Source organism: Grammomys surdaster, unplaced genomic scaffold, assembly GCF_004785775.1.
Source record: "Grammomys surdaster isolate TR1022 unplaced genomic scaffold, NIH_TR_1.0 98, whole genome shotgun sequence".
In the NCBI taxonomy this organism is placed as follows: Eukaryota; Metazoa; Chordata; class Mammalia; order Rodentia; family Muridae; genus Grammomys; species Grammomys surdaster.
Window position 1 is genome coordinate 544,946 of NW_021604577.1, and position 12,151 is coordinate 557,096.

Genomic DNA, 12,151 nt, shown 5'->3' on the forward strand with positions numbered 1-12,151 from the left:
AAATAAAATAAAATAAAATAAAATAAAATAAAATAAAATAAAATAAAGCTTAAAAAACAAATGAGTTGGGCTGGAGATGTAGCTCCAATTGTAGAGGACTTCACGAACATGCATGGTCTCCATCACCACATAAACTCAGGGTTGAGGCACACAACACACATGTTTTTTTCTGCACTCGGGTCTGTAGGAGAATTCTAAGTTCATCTTCAGCTCAAAGCAAGTTCAGGACTAGCCTGGAGTATATGAGACTCAGAAAAACAAGAAGGCAGAGGTCAATAAAGAATGGAAGAGGAGGCACGAAGCCTTTGCCAGCATCAAAGTTTAAAGGAAAAGATTGTTCCCACCCCATGGTGGTGTAAAGCTTCATGTCTGCCAACTGGAACAAAAATCAACAAGCAAGTGAAATACAGGAGGACTGGCTGAATTGACCTAACTATTTAAATCTTGAATATGCCACTAAAAAGAATGCCTAGAGTAGCAGTTGTTATAGTAACACATGTAAGAAATCATAAAATAGGAGAAATGTTTCCCCATGAGCATAAGCACAGATGAATTACTTTCTTTTCAGGCAAATTGGAATACTTGGAATCACTGAGTAACCCCATCACAAATATATTACAGGGAAAGTCGGTAGAGAGCCTTATCAGTAAGGCTCTGACCGCCTCTGTGTCCTTTAGCCTCAACCTTTTTACTAGTGGTAATTTATCAGAGGCTTGTGCATTTATATGCAGTGTACTCTCCAGTGATGCTTTAATATTGAGACTCTAGAAAATAGTGGCTCAAGTAAGCTAAGGGGATTTTACATGTCAGTTCAGAGGAGTAGCATGATGGTGTTAGAAAGGATGTTGTCTAAGATGAATTGTTAGCAGTCAGGCTCAGATGGACATGATTTTAAAAAAAAAGTCAAAAGTTAAAATTAGCACCTGCCATAGACTACAGTCTTAGGAAAGATCACCCGTCTCTAAGTAAAAAGCACAGATAAAAAATATGTGAGACAGTAGCTGTATTTGATTGAGGTCACAGCTTGCTTTCTTCCATATTTTTTTCCTATATTCATCATTTTCTTCAGTTAACACACCACTTTTAATAACAGAACAAGCCCTAAGGAGGTATCATTTAAATAAAAGATGGAAATATAGACAGACCAGATTATCTATAGGATCTCAAGACTTTTCTGTGACTGTCATCTTGTAAACACATCTGCAACTACTCTGGCCATGTGCTCTGCCTCCCAGGAAAACCTTTCCTGTGCTCACCTTAAGTTCTGCTACTGCCCAGAACCACACCACCAAAGAGCTGACCAGGCTAAGCTCAAGCCTCTCCAGTGTTAGGAACCACAGTCAGTCAGGTGCCACTGCAGTTAGCTACACAGTCATCCAGTGGGTAGAGGAATCGAGTGTATTTGCTGATTCTGGGCCCCCACTCAGTCCCTTCCAAGTCTGAAACTGGCTGTTAGTCATCAGCTCAAAGGTAATTGTTTTTTCCTCTTTCGTCAGATGCCCATGGCTGTTATACAGCATTGCATAGGTATATACATTTCCATGTTAGCATTTTTTTAATATTCACATTTTGAAGGGTTGGGAGTGTAACTCAACAGCAGAGCACTTGGCTAACATACTCAAATCCCTGGATTCAATCCCCTTCATGGAAAGAAAGAAGTTTAGTATAAATATTATGTCCTTACTTTAGAACACATGTACTGTATTCCACATTTAAGTTGAAATACCTTATGTATTTCAACAAATGTAGGTTATCATGTTTTGTGTATATAAAAACAATAGTAACTTGGGATATCCAATATAACTATATATTCCCCCTGGGTGGCGTCACTACACCTTATATTATCACTGTGTGTTTTGAGGCTTTTTTTTTATTTGTTTTAGTTTTTTGAAGGAGGAGGAGAGGGTGGTGATCACTGAGACATGATCTTCTGTGTAGCTCTGGTTGCCCTGGAACTCAAGATAACTCCTGCTTCAGCCTCCCAAGGGCTGTAGTTACTGGTGTTTGCTACCACACCCTGTATTTTTTAGCTCCCTGCAGCTCCTCTGCCTGCCTGGTCTCACCTCCTCTCACTGTGCTTCGAGTTGCTGTGAGTTTTAGATTAAGCTGCCTCCATAATTAAGTCTTTCAGTGGGTTCACATCATTTTCACAAGAAATTCTGAATTTACTTGTATAAAAGTAGATTGTTCATATCTAGACCTTACCTTGGCAGTCTGTTTTCAATGTACTTTCCAGACTCTCTAAGAATTTCAGACCAGACTTACACTTTTGTAAAATAAAATGAATTACTAAAACTTGGTGATGTGTTTAGACAAGAGAGAGTTGTTCTGTTTCTGTATTTGTCCCAAACAATAACAGGCTGTATATGGCTCCTTCCCAGGGTCTCAGTCACAGTTCAGTCCCCCTGTTCACTCTGCTCTCCACAGCTCTCTGCATTTGCGGGAGTTTCCTCCAAAATGTGCAGGCTCCTTAACCCTCAGCTTCCTGTTGGCGTGTTCCTGAGGTTTCACCTCCTTTAGGAACTTTGGCCTGCACAGGTGTTTCGTATTCCTTAACAGACTAGAGCAAAACAACAGTGTTCTTGGACAAGGAGATTCAGAAGAGGAAGTGAGGATTTTTAAATAGGGAATTTTATTTATTTTTTATTCTTTAGGGTTTTGGTTTTTGTTTTGTTAGTGTCTGTGTGTGTGTGTGTGTGTGTGTGTGTGTGTGTGTGTGTGGTTTGTCTGCATGTATGTATGTGTACCACATGTGTGCCCACAGAGGTCAGAAGAAACCCTCAGATCTCCTGGGGCTGGAGTGTTTGTGAGCCCCTATGCAGCCAGTGCTCCTGACCACTGAGCCATCTCTCTAGCCACCAAAAATGAAATGGGATGTGGGGCAGGGTGGTAAGGTTTTTTTCCTTCTTTCCATCTATGAGCATAGCAAAGAGTAGCATATTTTATATCACTTAAAAAAAAAATAAACCATGCTGTACTCACTGGCTCCTCTAGGATGGCTCCAGAAGTTGCAGCAGTGGAAAAGAATGGTGGCTACAACCAACTCTGCGACATCTGGGCAGTCGGAATAACAGCAATCGAGCTCGGAGAACTTCAGCCGCCTATGTTTGACCTTCATCCAATGAGGTGTTCTCATTACTTACAACACTTTGGGAAGACGAAATACTGATTACTGGGGTTATGAGCTCATTTTCACATGTATCACACTAGTGAAAGTACCGTAAGGGGCCCACAAATAATGTCATAGAACCTGCTCAGGGGTCTGGAGCAATGCTTTGCTGTGCAGGTTTCTTTCTACACACAATTATAGACCTAAGCTTGGAATCCTAGCACCCTTATAAAAGCTGGGCATGATACCACATACCTGAACCCATGTAACGGCCTGTTCTGCTGCTCCGGTCCGCGGGTCAGGGTCTAGCAAGAGAGAGAGTGGGGACGGAGACATGAAGAATGGAGACGAGACAGAGTCTGCTGAGTCTGCTCTGTTCTCGCCTCAAGTCTCTCCTTTTATATCTCTCAAGTCTCACCTTGAGTGTCGCCTCGTGTCTTGCCTCAAGTCTCTCAAGTGCTGGGATTAAAGGTGTGTGCCACCACTGCCTGGCCTTGATTGAAAGGATCAAGATAATTATCAGAGTGTGCTCAGCTGTTGTAGGCTGTTGAAAACAAGTCTCTTGTCAGGGTATATGGCTCAAGATGGCTGCAAAGATGATAGCTGCTTTCTGCTCAGAGTCGGCTCCCAACAAACCCATGGTCTAGGGTGTCAGGGATAGGCAGATCCCCAGAGTTTTACTGGGCAGCCTTTCTAGACAAAACAAAGCTCTGGGTTCTGTGAGAGACCTTGTCCCCCAAAATACGATGGAGAACAGCAGTAAAGGAATGCAGCCCTCTGCACACATGGGCAGGCAAGCACACTCTCATACATTGTACATACGGGAAAGGTAAGCACTGCACACATGTGCAAGGGTGAACATTCATTCACACAAATACACTGCATATACATTCAGGATCGAGTTCTCCTTCCTCTCTCAAGGGTGAATTCATAGAATACTCTTGTAGGTTAGCTTGTATACAGTAAGACAGTATAAGAATTTACAAATAAAGGAAACATCAGGATATAGGTATAATTTGCCAGAATAATTGTAAATGGCAGGCTTTGCTTAGACTTGTAACTTAATTTTAAAGTAACATGTCAGTGCTGTGTAATAAGCTAATAGCTAATACACAGTTATGTAATATCCCTGCAATATACTATGAGGTAACTGCAATAATGAAACTAACATTTTATGGCTTTGTTTTGTACATAAGAGCCAGTTTGACATTTAAATATCTTTTTTAAAGCTATCAAAAGTATTCCAGAACCTTCCCAAAACATAAAAAGCTAAGAACTGCAGGCACATCTCAGTAGTAGAAGTGCTTGTCTAGCTCGTACAGAGTTCAGGATTTGACCGCCAGTGTCATCAGAAATTAAAACATGAATATCAAAAAATTCCATGTCCTGGCTGGCAGCAGTTAAGAGCACTGACTGCTCTTCCAGAGGTCTTGATTCAATTCCCAGCAACCACATGGTGGCTCACAACCATCTGTAATGGGATCTGACGCCCTCTTCTGGTGTGTCTGAAGATAGCTACAGTGTACTCATAAATAAAATAAATAAATCTTTAAAAAAAAGAACTCCTTGTCCAAAGCAATGTCTTCAGTGCCTTTTCATGAGGAAGTCTTATACAAATTTACAACAGAATATTCATTCTGACTGTTAATTTCGATGATGAAGTGTCTTAGTATTGCCTTTGACTGAAATATTTCTATTTTAGGGCTCTCTTCTTAATGTCAAAAAGTAATTTCCAGCCTCCAAAGCTAAAGGACAAAACTAAATGGTGAGTTACAGATTACATAGCGCTGCAGATTTGGCAGTCAGTTCCTTATGTTCTAGATGACCAGTTCAGGACTCACAGGCATTGAGCAGCATACCCCATGGTGAATAGCTGTCCCTCTGTGAGCATGTGCCAAGGAGCCAGGTTTATTTTCTCTCATTCCCTGCCATTCACAAACAGCTGTTTTCCACTGTGCTATTGTCTGGGGTGAAAGACGTGTGCCGAGGGAAGGGACTAGAAATGAATATGTGAAGGGTTTGGAAAGTCGTATTTTTTTGCCCTGTGTTTTTTATTTCCACTAATTAAATATTATCTTTTCTGGACTGTGATGTTTGAAAGTTTCCCAGATATTGTGACACTTCAAACCAGTCGTTCTGGTCTTTGCTCGTCCTTCCATAGTGCACAAAGGACTTACTGGTTGTTTTCAACTTAATCTCCTTTTTTCTTTTGCAGCTATTGATACAGTTCATGAGTACTAGGTGGTAAAAACTGAAAATTTTTCTGATTAAAATCTACATAAATTTTTACAAAGCAAACCAGCAAGTAGAGGTTTCTAATATTATAAACATAGTTCTTAGTTGTATGGATTTCTTGAAGGTCTGTTAGCATCCAAATGTGTATGTCCATTTATTTTCTGATAAGACAGTCTCTACTGTGAGATTTCAGATTCTAGTAGCCCCTCCCCCTGGTAGACTCTGAACTGCATTATGTGTCATAATCTGTGGGGTACAACTTCATGTAGGAGCAAGATTGTCCTAGAGTGATGGCAAGAATGACAGGCAAGTCACCCTGTTGTGTGCCCTTCTATGCTGACACTGGCCCTAAGCTCCTAGCATTTTGGAACTAGAAGGCTTTGTGACAAGAATGTCTTCATATTCACTCAGGGACAGTGAATATTGTATATCAACACTAAGTTCATGGTCAGATTCCATAGACACCGTTAACATCAGAGATTCCCTACCAGTCTCTCATACTGTTACTCTCAAGTGTCTCTCACAAGTCACCACAGGCCAAACAGTGAGGCATTTCTCTGCTGAGATGTGCTGAGTTGTCTTGGCTAGTTACTATGGCAACCTCCTTGATTCTTAAGCTATTTTCCCCTGGTGGAATCTTGACACTGTCAGAAAGAAGCCTGTTTGTTATTCGTAATGAAAATAGAATTCTTTCTCTTACCTTTCTTTTTTTATTTGTATTTATCATTATTTATTATTATTATTATTATTATTATTATTTTATTATTATTATTTGCTTCTCCCTCTCCGTGTTTCATCAATGCAGGTAGCAAGGAAATCCTTTTGGTTGCTAAAATCATTCATTTTTCTTTGCCCTTTCATTATGAATTCCAGAAATTCTTTTAGAATTTAAATTGTCTTGTATTAGTCTCTCTACTCTTCATGTAATCTAACTCAGTATAGAAATAAAAAATGCTCTGTAAATTAGGCAATAAGAAAAGGGCATTTGGCTCTTACAGCACCTTAAATGATGCATTAGACACGGCCCGCCGACTTCTGTCTGTAGAGCGGTGCTTGAAGTTGTCTATTACTGTTGCTGTTTAATTACACAGTACTTAGACAAAACAGCTGCACATATGTACAAGGGGTATACTGTGCTTTGTGTTTAGGTTTTGGCCTATATAGAACTAAGAGGCCTAAGGAAAAAGCGGAATGTTGTTTCTCACTTCCTAACTGTCTCTAAGATGATTTTATATACTAACAGCAGAAAACTAATACAAGTGAAATATTTTTATACTGTCTCTTTTTATTTGAAGGTCATCGACATTCCATAATTTTGTCAAAATAGCACTAACTAAAAACCCCAAGAAAAGACCAACTGCTGAAAGGCTTCTGACTGTAAGTCACTGGATCACAGAGGGTTCTGAGGCTCCTGGCAGCTAGACATGCTACTGCAGCAAAAGTTGACATTATGCCGGGCGGTGGTGGCACACGCCTTTAATCCCAGCACTTGGGAGGCAGAGGCAGGCGGATCTCTGAGTTCCAGAGTTCGAGGCTAGCCTGGTCTACAGAGTGAGTTCCAGGACAGCTAGGGCTACACAGAGAAACCCTGTCTCAAAAAAACAAACAAAAAAAAAGTTGACATTGTAAAACTTAGGTTGTTAAAGTCATCTCAGGGATGAGTGCAGAGATCAGCCTTACTTTCTGTAAGGGACCAGATGCTACATATGTCTATCTACATAAATATCTATGGACTGTACAGTTTCTATCACAACAACGCAGTTCTGCTGTTATGACACAAAAGTACCCATAGACAGTATACATACATAGGCATAGTTTTAACCCCCCAAGAAAACTTTATTTACAAAAGTAGACAGGACACCAGATTTTGCTGAGACTACAGTTTGATGACCCCAGCCTTTGAGAATACTCTCCAAAATCTTATCATTTAAAATTCGTTGCTTTCTTAATTTATGCAAATTTATAATGTATTCTACATGTATATATTGTGTAAAATACCTTTGTATGAGAAAGTAATTAGTACAGCAACCTAAGAAAACTATAATTTAACTGAATTAAATGAATGTGACTATATAACATGCTTTTTTCTACTGTTTTAAAACATCCCACAGTATTCATTTGTATACCAGGATACTATATAAATGAACATCATTGTTTAGCTGGTTATAATTTACAACATAATATAGATTAGATTAACTGTACATACAGAAATGGTTTACATTCTGATCTCACCACAAGTGTCTGATGTGGTCACAGGCGATCATAGGCAGTCATAGCAGTCACAGGCGATCGATGCCTCCACTTCTGTACTCCCCATGTCTCAATGCAGACTGCCCACTCATCTCTTCTTACAAGTTACTGACTTAAAAATCACAAGTAACTTTTTTATAAACTATATGTATGAAGGCACATTTGTGAAATTTTACTGTGTTTGATTTTTACTTAGCACACTTTTGTTGGGCAGTCAGGTCTGTCTCGGGCCCTCGCGGTTGAGCTGTTGGACAAGGTGAACAATCCTGACAACCACGCTCACTACAGTGAAGGTGATGACGATGACTTTGAGGTAAGAGTGGGACACAGGTGAATGCTAGAGAATTTTTGGAGATTTTTAACATGTTTTCCATTTATTTCTGTTATTCATTTAATTTTGGCTTTATAGACAGTGTCTCACAGGATCTAGCTTGGCCTGGATCAATATGTTAATCAGGCTAACCCTGAGTTCTCAAGTATCCTCCTGTCTCAGCCTCCCAAGTGAGCCACCACACCCAGTTGAGAATTTATTTTCTAATTTACACCTTCAACTTAGTTAAAATGGGTGAAGCTACAAAAATTAACAGTGTGAACTCTGTATACATGCTCTCTTAATTATAGCCCACCAAGGCTTTTCCTACTCCTGTTCTCATCCGAGTTCTGAGATCATCCTCCTCCACCTTTCATACAGGCCTAGAACTCCAAAGGTGCCTTCTCCCGGATCACAGCTTGTACTGAGCTGGGATCTCCCTAAGAACGTATAGAAATGGCATCTGTTGCCTAGGAAATAGAAGCTTTAAGAATCTCACTTTGGAACAAAAAGGGAAGGTTTAGGCACAACATATGTGCATATAAGTTTTCATAAAAGAAATTCCTTATAAGTTGAGTTGGTCATTTTTTAATTTTCCCATGCATATTAACAAAATATAGGTAATTCTAAAGAAGTAAATTGAAATCCTCAATGGGAAAAATATTTTTTCATAACTATTGTTTCTTATATAGTTACATGTAACTAGTCTATTACTATGCATGTCTTCTCTGAAAATATGATGGGATTATTTTGAGTGTACCATATGTAGTAGCAAAACGTGTAAATTAGGAATAAGGAACTTTGTGCTCATTAACTGTACCACTGTTCTGTTTAACTGCTTAAAAATTACAATCTTTATAGAACCTTTAAAAGATGATATGTATTCCCCCAGTGCTTCATATAATTATAATCCTGTTAAATAGTTTTTATTTGATATTAAATTAACTAGAATTGCAAGCATTAAATAAACCAGCCACACATAAATTCCTTACAAACACTAATACTAAGATCACTATTTTTAGTGTGAAGATTAATAAAGCTTAGGGAGGCAAGATGTCTGAATGGTTAGTAAAGGTTCTTACTACTAAGCTTGATAACGTAAGACCTGAATCTGATTCCAGATACTCACATAGTGAAATGAGAAACTGACTCCCACAAGTCCTTTACTTCTCCACATGTGTGCATGAACACATACAAATAATAAATATAATTCTTTTTTTAAAAGATTAACAAACTTTTATGGCAGGCATATTGACATTTGACTTGTAAACAAGGACTCAGAAGGCTTACACAAAACCAACATAGGTTCCACTGTGAGTTCTAGTCTAATCGCAGCCGCTGTGTGGAAAGCCTTTCTGAAAACAGCAAGCAGATTTAATCCTTTAACTTAAAACTTACAGCATAAATGTTGTTAGATATTACTTAATTCCCAGCTAATCTTTAACTATGTAAAGATACAAGCCCCTGGGCTTCCCTCCTTCTGCCTACTTGCTGAGTCATTTTTGGTTTTGGTTGGTTTGTTTGTTTGTTTGTTTGATTGTTAGTTTAGTGATGTGCTGTTCTCTCCAGTCCTTGAAACACAGAACCTTCCATCATACCATGGGTACAGTGATGTGAGACTGACCCTGTCACTGCATTCAGAGATAGTGGGTTATTCTCAAAGGAAATTCAGAACGCCAATACAAAATTGATAGAACTGATAATTCCTATGGAGTAAAAAATATAGGGCACTGTGGAGGAATACCATAGGTACGGCAGGAAAGAGCCAAAAGCTTGAAGGATGGCTGAGAATTAAAAAGAGCAAGAATAAGGTTTGGGGGTTGTTTTGTTTTGTCAGATTTATTTTGTCGTTTTATGGGTACAAGTGTTTTGCCAGGATGAGGGTGGCAGATCTTCTAGGAGAGTTATAGACACTCATGAGCTGTCACATAGGTACTGGGAATCAAAACCAGCCAGTATTCTTAACTGCTGAGCCAACTCTCCAGCCCAATAATAAATAATTTCAGTAGAGGAAATTCTAGCATGTTTTGAAAGCCTGAAGGTAACAGAGAAAGTATACTACTTGGGGAACTAAAGATAACTCAGTCTGGCTGGAGTAGGAAATAAGTCATGGACATAAAGTTTTATTCTGTCTCTCCAACCATGCAAAGGCTGTGTACTAAGGCCTGTTAAAGAGCTGACTACCAGGGGCAGCAGGATAGAGTTGACAGTCGCTTCAGAGTCACAGCCAGAGTGAAACACAGTGAGGGAGTCTCAGCTGAGATGGATGAGAATTGCTGTCAGATCTCAATGTGAAAACCTGGTGGATAGAACCACTTCCTGAGACAGAAACATGAGCGAAGTCAGGACTGGGGAGAAGGATGCGTTTACTTTTATACAGAACAGCTTCCATAGGGAGATGTCTAGTCAGGAGTTAAGATGCTGGTTGTAGGGGGGGAATTTGGCCTATATAGATGTGAGTCACAGGAGATTACTTACAATTTTAGACTTTCAGATACACACTAGATAGGGAGAAAAGGGAAGATCGATGATGAGTAAGATCGTAATGGATCCATGAAGTCAGTATTCAAGTAGGACCATTGAACCACTGTGCTGGAAGTGAGAGAACAAGTTCAAAAATCAGACCGGGAAGGTAGTATGGAGCTGCTGATGGTCCAGGAGGAACCTGTAGGGGTGGACTACATCCAGCTGTCTTGACAGTGTCTTAAGCCCAGATCTGTGCATTCACTTCAGCTGTTGAGATCTTTTGGCACAGTAGTGGACCTTGAAATGGAGGAAAGAAAAGCTGTTGCTCAAGCCACTTTCAGAGCCGTCAATAGTTGTTGAGCATCATAACTTTGGTAGCTAAGGGCTGAACTGGAGGCATAGCTTCACATGAGCCTGAGCTTATGCCTGAGGTAGAAGTGGTAGATTACTCATTTAGTTTATAATACTCATTCTTTAAATGTCTATCAGCTTTTGTTGTTGTTGCTGCTACCTACATGTATGTCTGAGCATCACATGTGTGTCTGGTGCTGTGGAGGCCAGAAGGAGCATCAGATCCTTTGTAACTACAGTCACAGATGGTTATGAGCTAGCTGCCTTGTGGGTGCTGCAAAATCAACTGGGTCCTCTAGAAGAGCCCCAGGTACTCTTAACTAATGAACTCTAGCCCCATAGCTTGAAGTCTCTCTTTACCCAGTATATCCCCTAATACTGCACCCTTATACACCTGGAAAATTCCCCTTAAAGCTGACCCTGGTGCTGCCACTCCCTTGCAGTAAAGTCTCCAAATCTTTTCCTTCTGCTGAAAAAAATAAAAATTCAGAGTTATCATCTGGCAGTCAAGGCCTTCTATGATCTGACTTACACAGTTCCCCTCATCTGGCCTCATTTCAGTGCTGTCAAATAATTACCAACCTGCTTTTCCTGCAAATACTTCTGTCGTGCATCACGTGATCACTTTCTATGTCTAATGCATCTCCAAATACTGCACAGCCGACACCTGCTGTAGTTTGGACCCCAAGTAGAGTGAGTGCAGAGTCTCTGTGTTCTTGAGGCCAGTACAGAAGGTTTTAGTAGTAATTCTCTTCTTAATAAATGGCACTGAGCGTTGTCTAACTTTGAACATGTTCATATCCTTTGTCTTCCCGAACTGAATTCTGAAGACAGGGTTTGTCTGACTTTGAATCCTTTCGAAGTTTCCCACGGCATAAACATGGGACAGTTGAATATGCATTTACGACATCTACTGTTCATTGTATTGCTGCAGTTTTTCTTAGAAATGTTTTAGTAGGTACTTATAGTTGTCAATAAGCAATCATTTAAAAACGAAGTTTTAGCCTCGTAATTGTTGTTGAAATTTTTTAAGTGTGTATGTTATGCTTATGTTCGCAGCCCCATGCAATCATTCGTCATACCATTAGGTCAACGAACAGGAACTCCAGAGCTGAGCGGACAGCTTCAGAAATAAACTGTACGTGCTTGCTATACATTTTTCATTGGTGGTGTTGGAGGGTTGATCTGGGTATTCTTATGCTTTGGGGGATTATAAAATCTTAGACTAATTGAGGCTTTATAGATGTGTATTTTTTCAAGATTTCTTTCATTATAAAATGAGATGTGTGACTAACAATACAAATAGATTTTTAACCGTAACGAGATAGATGGTTCAGAAAAGTATTAAATCACTGTCTGCATTTTATTTTATTTTATTTTATTTTATTTTATTTTATTTTATTTTATTTTATTTTATTTTATTTTATTTT

General features: G+C 39.4%; 1 protein-coding gene across 3 annotated transcripts in view; it reads left to right on the top strand.

Moving 5' to 3' along the window:
* Positions 1-12,151, top strand: part of Map4k5 (mitogen-activated protein kinase kinase kinase kinase 5) — a 95,842-nt gene that overhangs the window by 48,693 nt on the left and 34,998 nt on the right. For all 3 annotated transcript variants that reach the window (XM_028782042.1, XM_028782050.1, XM_028782058.1), the window contains 5 exons: positions 2,995-3,126; positions 4,812-4,874; positions 6,640-6,721; positions 7,791-7,907; positions 11,781-11,859. In XM_028782042.1, the coding sequence (XP_028637875.1) occupies positions 2,995-3,126; positions 4,812-4,874; positions 6,640-6,721; positions 7,791-7,907; positions 11,781-11,859 (473 nt within the window). The remainder of the gene's footprint in view (positions 1-2,994; positions 3,127-4,811; positions 4,875-6,639; positions 6,722-7,790; positions 7,908-11,780; positions 11,860-12,151) is intronic.